Source organism: Corvus cornix, chromosome 2 (genome assembly GCF_000738735.6).
Source record: "Corvus cornix cornix isolate S_Up_H32 chromosome 2, ASM73873v5, whole genome shotgun sequence".
NCBI classification, from domain to species: domain Eukaryota; kingdom Metazoa; phylum Chordata; class Aves; order Passeriformes; family Corvidae; genus Corvus; species Corvus cornix.
This window is the reverse complement of record NC_046333.1, coordinates 21681776-21697874: the sequence shown is the minus strand read 5'-3', so window position 1 is coordinate 21697874 and position 16099 is coordinate 21681776. Positions and strand designations below refer to the sequence as shown.

Sequence of the window (16099 nt, the reverse complement as noted above, 5' to 3'; positions counted from 1 at the left end):
ATACAATTTAAAAATAAAATCATTTTAAAAGGGAAGAATATATAAAATACATGTTATATGTACATGTAGAGGTAGGAAATGAACAAAAAGTTAATAAACAATTAAAACTAAGATACTTTTGCATTTGATGCAGTTACTACTAAGCTATTAAACACTATTGTGCTGGTTTTGGCTGGGGTAGAGTTCATTATCTTCACAGTGGCTGGTATGGGGCTGTTTTGGATTTCTGGTGAGCACAAGGTTGATAATTAAGAGATGTTTTTGTTATTGCTGAGCAGGACTTGCACTGAGCCAAGGCCTTTTCTGCTTTCCATACTGCCATGCTGACAAGGAATGTGGGGGGTGCTTGGAAGGCTGGGAGGAGACACAGCCAGGACAGGTGAGCCCAGCTGACCTGAGGGATATTCCAGACCACAGGACATCATGCTCAGGGTATAAAGTGTGGGGAAGAAGGAGGAAGGGGGGAACATTTGGAGTGATCGTGTTCGTGTTCCCAACTTGTTACCATGTGATGGGGCCCTACTCTCCTGGGGATGGCTGAACACCTACCTGCCCATGGAAAGAAGTGAATTAATTCATTGTTTTGCTTTGCTTGTGTGCATGGCTTTTGCTTTTCCTATTAAACTGTCTTCATCTCAACCCATGAGGTTTCCAGCTTTTACCCTTCCAAGTCTCTCCCCAGTGCTGCTGATGGGGGAGTGAATGAGTGGCTGCGTGGGGCTTGGCTGCTGGCTGGGGTTAAACCAGGACAACTGGATAGAGGAAAAGATGGCATGCCTCTTCCGAGAAAAATGACAACACTTAACAGAGGTCACGGGAGCAAGGTCTGAGGAACTGCTGAGCTAGCCCTCCCCCACCAGAGACAAAGACAAGAACCGCCAAGCTGGGAGTGCTCAACAGCAGCAAGGGGATATGCTGACATTCCCCGGGAGCCTCAGGTACCCGCCACCTCACAATTCACTCCTGCGGAACAGGACTGGATTCCTTCTGCCCCAACAGTCACCAAACGTGATACTTCTTTATATCTGCTAACAATGCATATCTGTTTATGTCATATCATGGGATTGTCCTATCACTAAAGAGCCCAGAAACTGATATGAAAAAGTAGCACTAAGATTGTATTTATCTACAGGAAATAATAAAACAAAATTTTAAGCTGATGAAAGTCAAAGAAAATTTGAAAATATAACAGATCAAGAAAGAAACAAAACCCCACAGCCTAAACATTCATTTCAAATAAGCCAGTTCTCTGATGGTATATCTAACTCCATCAACACAACTTTCAAGAAAACACAAGTAGGGACTGATACAAGGACAAGAGGGTGGGAGTGTGCATATGTAGTGTTTTCATTTATCTAGATAAGATCCCCAAGGAGCAAAAAAACAAAGAAATCAATCAAGTAAGGTCATTCTAACTATGTATGTCACACTGGACAGGTTTCAAGATTAAAGGTCTTTACTTCTCTGCCTTTCTCCACTTTGATGTAGTCTAAAGGGTCAGTGCTTGCAGCAAGATTTTCCAATTACCTTGTAAGAAATGCAGCTTGCATCTTCTCCCAGCATAACACCACAACAGTTGACTGCACAAGCCAAATAAGTGTTCCTACAAGCTACAAGTACAACTAAGGGACTCCTTTAAAAATAATGTTTCTCAACACAATGAGGTGGGAAACAATTTAAACAGTTACAGTGGTAATAAAAAGCAGAAAAAAACAAGATTATCATATCAGATGCCAGGGGAATAGGAAAGGTGAAAATAATCCAATTCTACACATAAAGCAAAATAAAAAAAAATTATTTGGGGCTTCATACAAAATATGCCATAACAGATTAATTCCTTGTTAACATCTTTCCTTTAATATCTTCTCTTAGATTTGACGAGTTTCTAAGCCTGCCTATGTTTTCAACTGTGGAGGAAGTTTCACTAAAGCTCCAGTCTGGTCACAAAAATAAGATCAGACCACCAAGACAATCCTAATTCATCACAGCCATGGGTCACCATGCCATATTCACCAGCAGTCTGGCATGGCCCTACACTTCGAACCTGAGCTGGTGTTGTGATGAATATCATGACTGTTGTTAGAATATTGACTTTTAGTACGTATCCCACCTTAGCCTCAGTCCTCTGAGGCCAAACTTTGGCAAGATCTTCCTGACTTCATTCAGATATCTTTCAGGAAACTGTGACAGCACTTACTGCAGTTTATTGGAATAGCCTGCATTTGTCCTGATCACACTATACCTCTTTTTACAGTATAACACCTGTGAAACCGAAGTCAATTTAAGATAGCAGGTCAGAAGCTGAAAGCTGTATCTTCAGACCAAGGAACAAAATTTTGTAAAGGAACAAGAAAGAGATTGATTTTGACAAAGAGTGTCACACAACATCTGTAAGCAACAGAAGGTAAATTTATATAGTGTCTACAAAACATGGTGGGGGGAACAATGAAATTATGGCTAAAATGAACTTACTTGATTTTACTGAAGACAATGTCAACATCTGTGGTTGTCACATTCTTCCCATCTATGATATGACAGTCCTTACACAGCTTTGACCAGTTCTTCCCATGCATTTCTTTTCCTGTGGCTCTTGTATCACCATGGACGGCAAATTTTCTAAAGGCCTCTTCCAGTGCACTTATTTCTCCTGCCGCAGCTCCCTCATGGGAGTTTGTTGGTTTGGCCGATTTGTCAGCCATTGTGCTACAAAGAAAAGGAGGGCAAACTTATTACATTAATTTGCACTAGATTACTTTCTGTCCATCTACATGCTACAGTCCATGTCACAACTTATGAAGAACAAATGGTCTATAAAGTCAGTGAGAACTCACTGGCCTCCACCATCAAACATCAGTCTAAACACAGAACTATGTAACTCTGCCCATCTAGGAAAAAATTCTAGTACATTAAAAAAAAAAAAGAAAAAGGTAGGCCAAGAAACTAGGGACACAACGACACAAAACTATTTTCACCATCATACATCAGCCATCAAAAGAACACTTAGTATTTGCTTCCTTTCTTTTTTTCTTAAATGCAATCACCACAGTCACTCTGTTGATTTGAATAGAATTAAGTCCTTTACACTGTAGGCATTACTATGTACTTGTATTTCTGAAGAAAAAATAAACATTCCTTTATTTTCTGGACTTTGGCTTTTTAATTATTTTTTTTTTTTACTGAAAAGCTAAGTATTTTTGAAATGCAGCAAAAATATTAATGTTAGGGCTAGCAAGTACAAGACAAGTCTCATATCAAGACCATTTATTTCTCAAGTTTATGTGCAAAGAATTGTAGCTGTGGAATTCATTTGGAATGAACACATCCATGATGCAGGAATACTGAGAAGGGATGTCATTACTGCAGACAAGAACTTTCAGACTACTCCAAGTACATATAGTATACGTTCGCCTTTCAAATGAAACCTTAAACTGAGCAACAGAATACTATTTTCAGGTGTCTTCATAAAAAAAAAAACAAAAAAACCCCTAAAGTGCCAGAAGATGTCACAGAAACCTTTGCCTTCTGCCCACACACTCCTGGCATGGCAGAAGCAAGAGGCACTAGAAAGCCTAGGCACAGGGTACGCTGTCTGCCTGCCCCAACATCTGCATAAAGACTGTTGCCACAGTCACATCAGTGGTGCTACTACAGATTTTAACCCATAAAGAGATGCTTCAGGTATCAGAAATCTGGCAAGTGCTAGATAAGTGCTGGAAAGCCCGTCATACTTACCTGGCCTTTCTTCTAAAGTCCCAGCTGTACGTGGGATGTGATTAACATATGCAGAGATTGGTAGGTATTTCTAGTTAAGGTTTTATTTCCTCATCAGATAGGAAGTTCTTTGGCCTTATATACTGTACATCAGTACAAACACCTCAGGAAGGGAATGGGTTCTAAAATTCTACCTCTTCCTATATTGCTTAAATGCTGTCACTCAACCAACCATGACATACCATTTCCTGCATACTGTAACAGAAATAACCTATAGCTACTTGCCATGCAGCAGTTATTGTTAAGCTTTTTGATTAGAAAGAATATTTTAATTAAAAACATACTGAAAGGACTTTTGTCCTTCACACTTGAGCAAACACAGCATGGCCAAAGCACTTCTGCCTATTCTAGAAACATTTAAGTAAATGCTTAAATCCCTTGTTATATCTTAAGCCTGGGGGTCCTTCCGTTTTGTTTACACAGTCAGCAGAAGTTTTGGCCAACAAACCAAAATGCTAAATTAAAATTAATATGACAGAAATGTACTAACTGTAGCCTGAGAACTGTATGTGCCCCTATGAAATAAAAAGAGAAGCAGAGAGGGGAAAAAAAGAGTTTGAAAATGTCAAGTTCATAAATAAGTTTAAAAAGTAACCAATTCCCATTTTTATTTCCTTTGCATCCTGCCTACTATCTAAAGAAGAGGAATTTTACCTCAAAAAACTTATCTGAAAGCATCCCAACACTGAAACTCCAAAACAAAAAGCATGCACAGTAAATTGTAAGCTACTACACACATTAAAGATGCATACATTTTTACCAAAGTATATCTAGATCAAATCTTCTGTTTCATCAGGCTACATTCTTTTGCTACCAAAACAGTAGTAAAAGAACATAAGAAAAAAACAAAAAATACTATAGACAAAACATATATAAAAGACTATTTCATTAAAAGTCAGATCATGAAGATCTATGATGTACCTCTATATTCAAGGAAGCTTGACTTCCAAAACCAGAAGTCTCTTCCAAGCTTGTTCCATTTCAAATCAACTGAAGCTGGAATACAGATCCAAAAATTTTCCAAGCTAATACTAACTGGCTAGAGAAAGAGCACAGATCAGCGAAAAACAAAGTCTGTGTAGGATATTAAAAACCGAAGTTACCTTCATATACATGCAACAGGACAGAAAAGCATGGAAATTTGCCATGGTAAGGTATGTACGGTTTGCGTCATTTTGTAATTTTATCTTGCGGCAAATAAACTTTCCAAGAAATTTTCAGGGATAGCTCCTTCTTGCTCTTAGCAATTCTCTTAAGAAGCTATACTCAGGGTGAATATCTTTAAAAGATACAACAATAGCACGGTTTACAAGCTATAAACAAGAAAACATCTGTGCCACTCTGTCTCATCTGAAATTGGAAAATATAACCACGTGCCTACATTTTTAAGTATCTCCTGAACAAAACCTTCCTTAGCCAGTGTCAGTGCCTTGCTGGCCAATTTTGCTTAATGCTTTGTTGCCTATAACCATAACCCAACTTTGCACAGCACAGCAGAATAGTGTTTTACTGTCTTGTAGAGTCTTTAGTATGATAGCTGTATCAATTGAAAGTATTTTTAACTTACTTTCAGTAGCTAATAAATTAAAACTTTATAAACTTTCTATAAGAAAAATGCTCAAAGGAACATATTTGGCCTTCAGAAAGATAGTTCCAGACTTATTTCTCTCACTCATTAATAAATGAACTTTGTATTGGGATGTTTTGAGTACTTCTGGATCAGGCAGAACAGACACTACAGAAAAGGATTTAGTTTTGAATGGTGAAATCTGGTACGCAAAACAGACTTATTTCAAATAAATCCTCGCCATCTAAAGCAGAAAGTCAAGGAGAGATTAAAACCAGGGCTCTGTGGTGGTTGCCAAATATTATCATGGACACTCCTTGTTGAATCATAATTACAGTTCACCTGTTAAAATCCTATGTAATAGCATGAAATGTATTAAAAAGAAGCTACCTGGATTTATGAAAAAATTACCTAGTCTCAATTTAAACTTTTCTTTCTTAACACTACAAACAACACAGTGTGAAGAGAACTATATTAACGTACTATAATTAGAAGGTAAAGAACTGCACCACACAGGATATGAAATTAAGACTTTTAACAGGGTCACCTCCTTTAACTTTTTTTAGTGATTAGAGATAAGGAAGCAGATCATGTCATGTGGAAGAAATGACCTCTCAAACAGAAATGAAGAACAACGTGTTTGACAAAAATTCAAGATCAAATGCTGTTTTGAGTCTTCCTTACCCTTTTTCCCTGGACAAAGAGATCAAAAGGTGCTTGGTAGATTCTCCTAGAAGTAAAGATTAGCAGTAATTTGGGGCATAGCAAGATGATAGATGAAAGAGACAAAAGAAAGCGATTACTCTAGAATACCAAATCTAAAACTCAGTAAAACAAAATTAAGCTGCTGTTTAAAAGCACGAGCTGTGTAGATGCTGACTACCGCAATTACAGCTAACCAAAGAAATGCCTTTCATCACCATCCAAGAAGTTTAATGTGTACACAATCAGATAATACCAATTTCCAGAACCAGCAGAAAGAAGTAAGGTGGGACTAGACACCAATACCACCCTCTCCAAATACTGCATGCTCCAACCAAGCAGGTTCACATCACCAAAAGCAGCCAGATAAGAAAGAGGTATAAGCAGATGCTAGAGTATAGGAGGTTTGTGAAGGAACAACTGTCCCCCCACAAAAGATGAAGTTTCAGAAACCCACAGAATACTTGTTAGGTGTTGTGTTACGAACTGCTACAGTCTGTGTCCTTTAGCAACACAAAAAAAACCAGTTCTTGTCCCTCCCCTCACTCTGCAGTAGGTAAATAATACAGCACATTATATAGAGATTAAGCCCGGGATCAAACTAACTCACGTTAACTGATGTTAATCACTGACATCACAACTATCTTATGCTAAATAGACTGAAAGTGCAGATCTGTGTTCTCAGCACATGACAAACCCATGAGAAAAAGTTTTCTAGTATCATCAAACTTCCTTTTAGCCAGACTAGAATATATACTCATCTGCAGACAGACAGCTGGGTGACCTCCACTAGATAAAGCCATTTATTAACCTGGATTCTTCCATAAAAGATGGGACAAGAAGTTACTGTTTCTGTGAATTTCACTTGTCAATTTTCTAAAGCTGTGTGAATACCCAAAGCCTCAGTACTGACCAACTGCCAACTCTACTGAATATTTACATTAATTTACACTCTTTAACTTATCAACACCCTCTCCAGGTGTCAACAAATTGCAGGAATTCTGGTACAGCTTTGATTTAGATTTGTGGGAATTGCTCCTAGAAGTAATCCATCTCTCAGCAGCTAGGAAGACTTATTAAAATCCAGAGTATTTTTTCCAACAATTTCAGAAGCTTATGCAACTCTTTGAATATGCATGTATCCTACCAGGTCAGAATTCATCGTAGTACCTTGCCTGCCCTGTCCCTGACAACTAATTCATGGCTTATTTGCTCAGCAGAAAGCTTAGTATTTCTAACACAGTTACCATTGCTGCCATGCCACAGATAGAGAAACCAAAGGAGAGGGATGAGGAAACATGTCTGCTCTGCTGCCAGTATTCATAACATCATGAGGACCCTGGGACCCATATTCTACACCACTTTAATTATTAAGGTCACATAAAACAGATACATGAGTGTAATGACTACTCTAAGAACCAGCATTCCTCGATAAAGGAAACATATTCTCACCAGCTACAAATCTATTTAAGCCACTTTAGGATCTCCACACCAAAAAAGTGTTTTCTGGGGAAAAAAAAAAAAAATCTGTATCTATATCTGTATATATATCAGCAGGATACAAAAATCTGAATGCCTATTTTTTGGGGCTATACCACATACTTTTTCATCTGCTTTGTATAACCTCTAATTGCTTTCATTTGCAGCAAGTTTTAAACAATGTTAAAAAACAGTTTTAATGGAAGTCACCTCACAACATTAACTGCCGTGGATGAATATGAGTGCAACTGTCTAAGACAGAACAACAGACTAGAACACTACAGCATTATTACAGCCTCAGATACATCCATGTTAATGGAAAAGACAGTGTATTTTAAAACTCTTCATTCTTTAGAATACTTATCAACCAAGAATTCACTAAAATGAGGTCAAAAGTCTAGTGTGAACCAAGGGAAACTTCCAATTCACATTTTAACAGCAGAATCATTCAAGGATCAAGCGGACCTCTGACTGCTAAGATTGATGAATTTGCAGAAAAGATTCAACAGCACAATGGCACAGTTGCGATGCAATAACGGTACCACTAGTGTCTCCTCTTTCCTGTAACACTCACCTTTGCACAGGCCAGCCTTATTTCTCAGGTGTAATACCTTCCTCCCATGCAACCCCCAACACAACAACAGAAGACCCCAAAGTTATGTTTACACGGAGCATCAAGGCTACCATCTAGCTAACAACCAAAGTCTGCAGTGTAAATTCCTCTGGCTCCTACAACCTAAAATGCACTATCTGCTCAGGCTCTCAATCTCAGCCCTGATACCTCCCTAATTTCTTAATCCTTTCTACCATATGCCCCAGATGACTAGTTTTATATGTTAAGTGTTACCTGTTTTTACCTTCCATTCTGCTCATTTTTCCTGCCCATCAAGTGTTGGTAAGCATGCAGGTGCTTAGGATGCAACTTCTATCAGAATCTGTTTCTGCACTGTTGGTAAAACTTATTCAGTGCACCACAAATAGCTGTCATCCAAAATTTCTTAAGACCTTCTAGCCAATCCAAGCAAAAAAGAAAGCAACTTTTCAATGAGCACAGGAGGTGTTATTTTTATGAGTTAATTTAATTCATAATGAATTATGAAGCAGTGCAAGGCATTTGAATTTCTCTGACTGCCTCTGGTTTGTTTTAGCACTTGATCCATCTTCCCCTTGTTATAAAAACTTCACAAAATTGCAATGAAAGGGAAGTCTCATTTATTTTGTCTGTAATCATTTATGCCAAATAAAAACAGGAGAGACAAAGTACAGCAGATGGAATCTTTTTCCCACATTTTTGCATAAATATTCAAGCTTAGGGAAGGATAAACAGATGGAGAAATGCAACACCTTCCTAATAAAAAGCAATGCCTTAGACTGCTCTTAAAGCTTCCCTCAAGCTTCCTTCACAGCTACGTGTAGGAACAAGAGTTAAAGCATTTCTCTTCAGAGATCTGCTCTGGTTATATTTCTCCATATGTGATGCGGAAGTGAATGACAGCCATCCATTTTCCCTAGCAGAGAAGACAAATGAGCAGAGACCACTGCAAAACAAGCAAAGCTAACAACTTTATCTACAGTTAAACCCATCTTTACCTAAAGAAAATTAAATCCTTTTGCAGGCTTTATGAGGAACTGCATGGCTGAACCTCAAGTTCTCTTAACAATATATGTGAATTTAGCACTATGGACAAGGGCAAGGCTGGCCAGATCATGCAGATACATTCAGACTTTCAGCAGGACACACACAGAGTAACAGAAAAGGTGCCTACTTAAACTGTTCAATGTTTCTTCTCAGCAAAACAGTATTTCAGACTGTGAACATATGCCATCACATATGCCATTAAAGGATCTAACTTAGAAAACACATTATCAAGCACAGAGATTACTTTGACTCCTGACAAATTATTGTTACTGTTGTATTTCTAAAAACTATTGCTATTCAGCTAGTTACTTCTACAGTATCACTTACACACAAAACTAAGTCTAGTTCTTAGTAAATTACATTCCTCCATTTTAAAGAACCACTTCATAAATATCACCTCTTTATATAAACAAAGCACTTGTACACAGACACACAAACTTTTATCAGTAACGGTTTTATTACAACTTATTTCTTTTAAAAAACATGTTCTCCTGACTTAAAAGTATACAAAAATTCTCTATCTACCTAACTCTTAACTAGCTCTACAATATCCTGTAATACCACCATGTCACTTACACAAGGTTTTAACTATGAAGGTAAAAGCATAAATAAGACATCCACAACATATACATGTACTGGTGAACTCTTATTATGTTGGGTTTTCTTCATTATGCCACTACTCCACTGGGGAGTTCCACTTTCTAAGTACGTATCCTAAAGCTCTGCCGGGCTGCTGTCAGTGGTAGATGAATAATCTGGACACAAACATTCTGCAATTTCACACACAGGCAAGGGTACAAGCCAGTGTCTAGAACCGCCTTCACAGGAGAAAGAGAATATGACACCAACTAAGGGACAACAAAAGAGGAGACTCAACTGTTTAGATGAGGTATTTTTTCATGGTGTATCAAAAAAAGACTTGGGAATCACAGATCCTAAAAGAGTGGAAGACAACAGCTGCTCTTCACAGTAGTTAGTCATACAATTAATTTACAGCTCCAAATAACATGCTGGGCCTGTCATCACTTTAGGATTAGTTGACTACAGGTTCCACTACAACTGTAGAGCTTGCTTAGCCTCATTTCTTCACACACTGTACATTGTATCCTCCCACCACCTCCACCCAGCCCAGACTCTACCCTGAACTTCACAGAATCCTTTAAAAATATTTCCGGAAAGCCATAAGTAATGAAGATCCACTCCATGAAACAGGATCAGAGACTGTACAGAAAGATCACTTCAAACTCCAGTAAGATGGGGGACTTTGAGTACCACCCATAAGTAAAAGTATCTAGAGAGCCATACTGATGTTATTGACAGAGACAGAATTAGATCTAAGAAAAACTGAGCTAACAGAGACTTGAAAGCACTGTAAGATTTAGTAGCCACAAAGCACCACCTCTGATCAAAGAAATGAAGATGATATAAGAGATGCAAAATCATGAGACAAGAAGTTTTATCATAAGACACGTTACAAAGTACATTGGCGGAATTCTTGAGAGATCCAAATAGCTCTGTAGAGAAACTGAATCACCTACTAAATGGCTCTTTACTGTCAAAGATATCAAAAAACTCAACAGTTGAAAATTCAGGCTACGCCAGTGCAATTCAGAAACATGACTTTCTTATGAAGAGACAATCAACCATGCCAGGTACTAAAGGTAACTTCCAAGAATAGCTGAAAATTCTTTACTTCCTCATGTCTGCATATTAGGCTGCCTTTAATACAGAAGATAAATTTAGTCAAGTATCTCTGAAACACAGACTTTTACCAAACATAGCTTACTGCTCTTGGGTACCTAACTCAATATAACTAATACATGAATCAGATTAGGTGGTCTAAAGATCCCTTCTGTTCTTAAAATCTGCTACTTCACTTTTATCTGAATCCACGAAAATAAACCAACCTTTAAGTACAGATTTTTGGCAACCACCCACAGCCTGGTACAAAATAAGAAGGGAAATACATCGTTTGCTAAATCAGTAAGTTCTTTCACATCTATAAGCTCCTCTAAGATGAAATATTTGGGTACGAGTCCTTTCAAGACTCAAATCAGAAGAGACAGGCCAAAACAGGTCTGTTTTTAAAATAAAAATAAACAGTGTCATCAACAATGAAAAAATAATTTTGTGAGCAAGAACTCTTAGCACTTTCACTACTACTGCAAGAATTTTCTTAGCATTGATCCAATAAAACTCCATTTAAGAATCTGAACTAGGACTGCAACCCTCAGAGATTCAAGCAAAAACTGTTATATCGTTGATTTTTTTTTATTTCAAGTTTCTCTGTGCTCATTTTGTCAAATGCTCCCAATACATGAACATTGACACAGAAGCGTATTCCTGAGATTACCCAAACTGAGCAAGAATTAACTTCATATGATTATTTAAAACAGTTACACTGCAGATTCTTTATTATCTTTTCATCAGCCACATAATGCATTGAACCTTTGATCTGTACATTCTTGGTTCCCAGCTCTTGGGTTTCTATCCAGGACAAGGTAAACTCATACCACAAACTCAGGACACTGAGGCAGGAGAAGGGTGAGGAGGAAAAGAGGGAACCTTAAGACAACTAGCAAAAGTAAGAGTCTAAGCTTCTCTACAGCTGCCTCAGAGTCCTGACAGAGTTAAGAATCCCTCTTAGCAGCAGCAAAGTGAATTGGCCACCCACCACACATAACTAACAATAAAGAAAAACTTCCCATCTGTTTTGATGGGACATACCACTGCAAGCCAAGAAAACTGAGAGTAGCACAGAATCCGTCTGTTCTGCTCTGTCAGCACTTGAGATAAACACCCACTCAGGAAGAGTGTCCTGAAACCTGAGCAGGATATGCATACTTGTCCTGTAACACATGTACAGTCCCTGGGTACTTAAAGACCATATTTATATAGGGGTATTTTACCAGTAACATCCTTTCAATGCACAGTTCTCTTCAGCACTATTCCAAAGTATCCCAATAACCAGGTTACAATGAAATGGGAAGTTCTTGCAGTACTCCTATGTATGGGCAATTTGGGATGAGCAGAGCGATGCATTCATTCAGAAATCTCTCTCAGCTGAAGGTGTAGTTGTTATTATGTATTTCAGGGGGGTCTAGGCACATGAGTGGGATGAGATGAAGAAAGAACTAGAACAGCTTATAGAAAACACTGAGGAAAAGGAAAAACATTATGATTTTTTCCTGTACAACCGGAATCTGAAATGAAACTCCATTTCAAAATTCTAAATAACCTTAAATTTAAAAAACTGTAAAAATTAGGTAGCCTGAACAGAAAAGTTTTCATATTGGGTTGATGTCGATTTTTTTTACCTTAATTTTCAGCATTTAGTCAAGTTAGATACATTTCAAAATCCCCCAAACCCAAGCCATCCATATGTCCCAAGGATATTCCTCAGAGAAAAGTGGGAGTCTTACATAAAGTTCTACAATCCCCTTTGCTCTTACACATGAGAACAAGAAAGTACACAGCGGGATAATGCACACACATACCAATGCATCCTTCTTAACATCAGCTTGATTCCCCTTTTGCACCACTCTTCTCCACCACTTACAGTTCCTTATTTTGGATCATAATATTTAGGGGGTCATGCCCAAGTTTTTGTTCCATTATATTGGACACAATACATTAGTAAAGGTCCCTGACCACAGCTCCCAGACACTACGGCAATACAAGTAGTAAGCAAATACTTCCTTTCAACTAACTGGCAGAGGCTTCTAAAAGCTATAATGCCCACAGTAGTCATGCCAGTACAACAGAGAAACAGGAGGTGTGGAAATTATACCCCTGCACTTAATTTCAGTTACACACTGCATAAAAATGGTTTCAGGGGGAGGCAAAAACAAACCTTGTTGCTTGCTGAAGAGACTCCATTCCATTTATGCAAGCCTGCAAGCAGTATCCATGTACAAATAAAAAGGACATGAGATCACTGAGTGACTGACTATGCCACAGAATGACTGTTCTTGTTGTAATATATGAAATATATATATAATAATATATAAATATAGAGAGATAGAGGCTTGTGAGTATGGTCATATCCTCACACTGGAGACTTACATAATTTAAGTATGCAAAGCAAGAAAATTATCTGATATTGTCTTCATTTGTATCTTAGTTTATCATCCGAGAGCAAGTTACCAAGGTTAAATACTGTATGGCTTATTCTCTGAAGCCCTATGAGATATATTGAGTACAATTAATTGTTTCTATCTATAATGAGAATACCCTTAACATAAATTGACATAACTGACTGCCTCACTCCTTCAAACAGCCTTATTTTATTTTTTCAAATTATGCTCAATATACAAGAAGTAAAAATAGCTTCTACCACACAGATGCCTCCAGAAAGTAACTGGAATGAATACATCTACCATAAAAATTAAATTAAAAGACATTACTTCTCACCACAGTCAAACCACAGATTACAAATGACACAGAAACGACTACTTGGTGGATGTATATTTCCATTTATAAATATCTTTTCTTAGATTTACAAGGGTCAACTGCAAGCACTGCAGGAGATTCCTATGTGAACTTTATCTGCAATTTGATCCTTGCATGGCATGCTCTCTAAGCATTACACTGTACTATAATTTAATACTGGACATACACTTCAGCAGTTACAAATGACAGACTATTTAAACGCATGTAACTGTGACACGGATGTAAAAAGGTATTCAAAACAGCATTTTAGTTTGGACTGGGGAGATGAAAGGTTGAGTTGGGAAAGGGTCTCTAAAAACATAAAGAAGTGGCTCATCACTAAAGGATTAGAAAAATGGTTATTGCCATTTTAAAAATAAATTGTCGAGGTTTGATAAACAGTGATGCTACTTTAAGCCTAGGACTATGAAAGTATATAGGCATCTCTTTGGTTTTCCTCAAAATTTTCACAGCACTAGAAGAAATAAAAACCAAACCTTAATGTTTTATTATCATGCTAACCCTTTCCAGCCGTCTAAAGCATGCTATTTGATGATGCTAGCTGAAAAAACAGTGGGAAGGCTCAATAAAAGATAGCCTCACATCATGTGTTTCATTTCAGGCTAGGGCTTGGGTTTGCTCCTCCTCTTCTTTTCAAATAAACATGAGCAGTTATGCAACCCTCTGTAAAATCCGAAAAAATTTGTCCCCTCCCAAACCTGCCCATGTAGAGCCTGCAAAACATAAACAGGGAATCTGGTTGTCAGCAGCATCTCCTACATGATTCGAAGCTGTCAGCGTTTAAGATGCTATTCACATGTGTATTCAGCACCTTGTACTCAACTTCCCCTTGGAAAAATTTCACCAGCGTACAACAGCTTTTACCCAGGACCGCAGAAATATTTGCAACCGCTGGTAATCTGACGAAGGAGGGACGGGGAAGGCGCGCAGGCAGGGGATGTATTTATTTTCAAACGAGCTTGCCGGGGTCACAAATTAATTCACATGATTTGTCTCGTCCTTGTTTTCCACCCCGGAGTACTTGGCTGTTTACCTACGGGTATTACCCTGCAGGCGCTAAATAGTCTCCCACACCTGATGCTGGTTTAGTGGAGGACGCTATACAGGAGCGGCTCTCGAAGACGAAGCCCCTCCAGCTACCACTCCGGGATTTAAAGGGGAAAAAAAAAAAAAAAAAAGGAAACGGCAAATCGCCTCTCCCCATCGGTCTACATAAAAGGGGACAGCTGCCTCTATGTGAGCGCATAAAGCAGCAGTAGCTGGGGCGGCCGAGGCTTTGTTATTGAGTGCGGAGCAGTTGGTGTGTGCGCGCAAGGTGGCTCCTTCCCGGCGCCTCCGGGAGACGCCCGCGGAGGCAGCGCGGGGCTCACCAGCCGCTCGTAGCCAGCCTCCAGCATCGCCCAGCCACGGACCTGATGCCACCGGGAGCCGGGAAGCCGCCCCGGGTCCCACGCTGGCTGCGGCCGCGCGTTCCCCCTCGATGGCGACCAGAGGATGCGGCTTCGGAGCCCATCCCCATGGCAGGCAAAGGTGCGCAGTTCCGCACTGAGCCCCGCTCCCCGCCGGCCCCTTGCCCCCGGTTCCCGGAGGGACGCAGGAGAAGCGCAAAACATCGGGAGGACAGCACGGAGGTGAACCCCAAGGAGGGATGCGGAGCCGCCGCCCGCAGCGCCCCGCAGGAGTTACATAACGACGACGGCGACCGCGCCGGGCTGGGCTCGGGCGTCCCTCCGGTGGGGGCGGGCACCGGGAGGTGGCACCGGGGCCGCCAGACCCCCGGCAGCGCCGCCAGCGTCCCCTCCTCTCGCGCCTTCGATAACCGACCGGCGATCGATTAGCGGCGCGACGGGAAGGAGGTAGCAGGCACGGCACACGACATGCACCCCACCCACCCCCGGCGGAGCGGTGCTAGCCCGGCCCGGGAGCGGCGTCCGCGCACTCACCGCCGGCTGTGGAGGGCGGCAGGTCTGGCTGCGCTGGCCGGGCTCCGTCCGGCGCGCTCGGGAGCAGCCGCGGGTGTCCGCAGCCGGCGCGGCCGTTGCAGCGGCACCGCCCCCCCCGCCCGGCCATTGGCGGGCTCGCGGCACCGCCCGCCCGCCGCGAGCGCCCATAGGCGGCGCGCGCCGTCCTTCCGGGGCCGCGCCCGCCCCCCGCGCGCTGGCTGAGGGGCGGCGGGGCGGCCGCCGCTGCCTTACATGGGCCGCTGGTGCGGCGCGCTCCCGCCGGCGCCGTTTCCCCCGTTATTCCCGTTATCCCCGTTTGCCCCGGCGCGCAGCGGCAGGTGCGCGGCGGCAGGTAGAGCCTCGCCCGGCTCGCGCATCCTGTGCCTCCCCTTTCCGATACACCCAGGGGTACCAATGTCCTCTGTGTCCTGCCGCGCTCCGGCAGGTTTGGGTCTGGATGGCCGCTCGGCTGTGCTTGAAGCTGGGGTTGTCGACGCAGATGAAAACCGTGTGAAAGACTGGGCTGTGTGGTGCAGCGGGCATTCC

At 40.9% G+C, this 16099-nt stretch overlaps 1 protein-coding gene across 1 annotated transcript in view; it reads right to left on the bottom strand.

Moving 5' to 3' along the window:
* The window catches only part of LOC104688874 (tubulin polymerization promoting protein), a 73895-nt gene extending 58234 nt beyond the window's left edge, over positions 1–15661 (bottom strand). The window contains exons 1-2 of the mRNA XM_039571524.1: positions 15554–15661; positions 2473–2703 (exon numbers count right to left, since the gene is read on the bottom strand). Coding sequence (XP_039427458.1) covers positions 2473–2699 — 227 coding nt within the window. The 5' untranslated portion in view covers positions 2700–2703; positions 15554–15661. The remainder of the gene's footprint in view (positions 1–2472; positions 2704–15553) is intronic.
* Between the last annotated feature and the right edge of the window lie 438 nt (positions 15662–16099).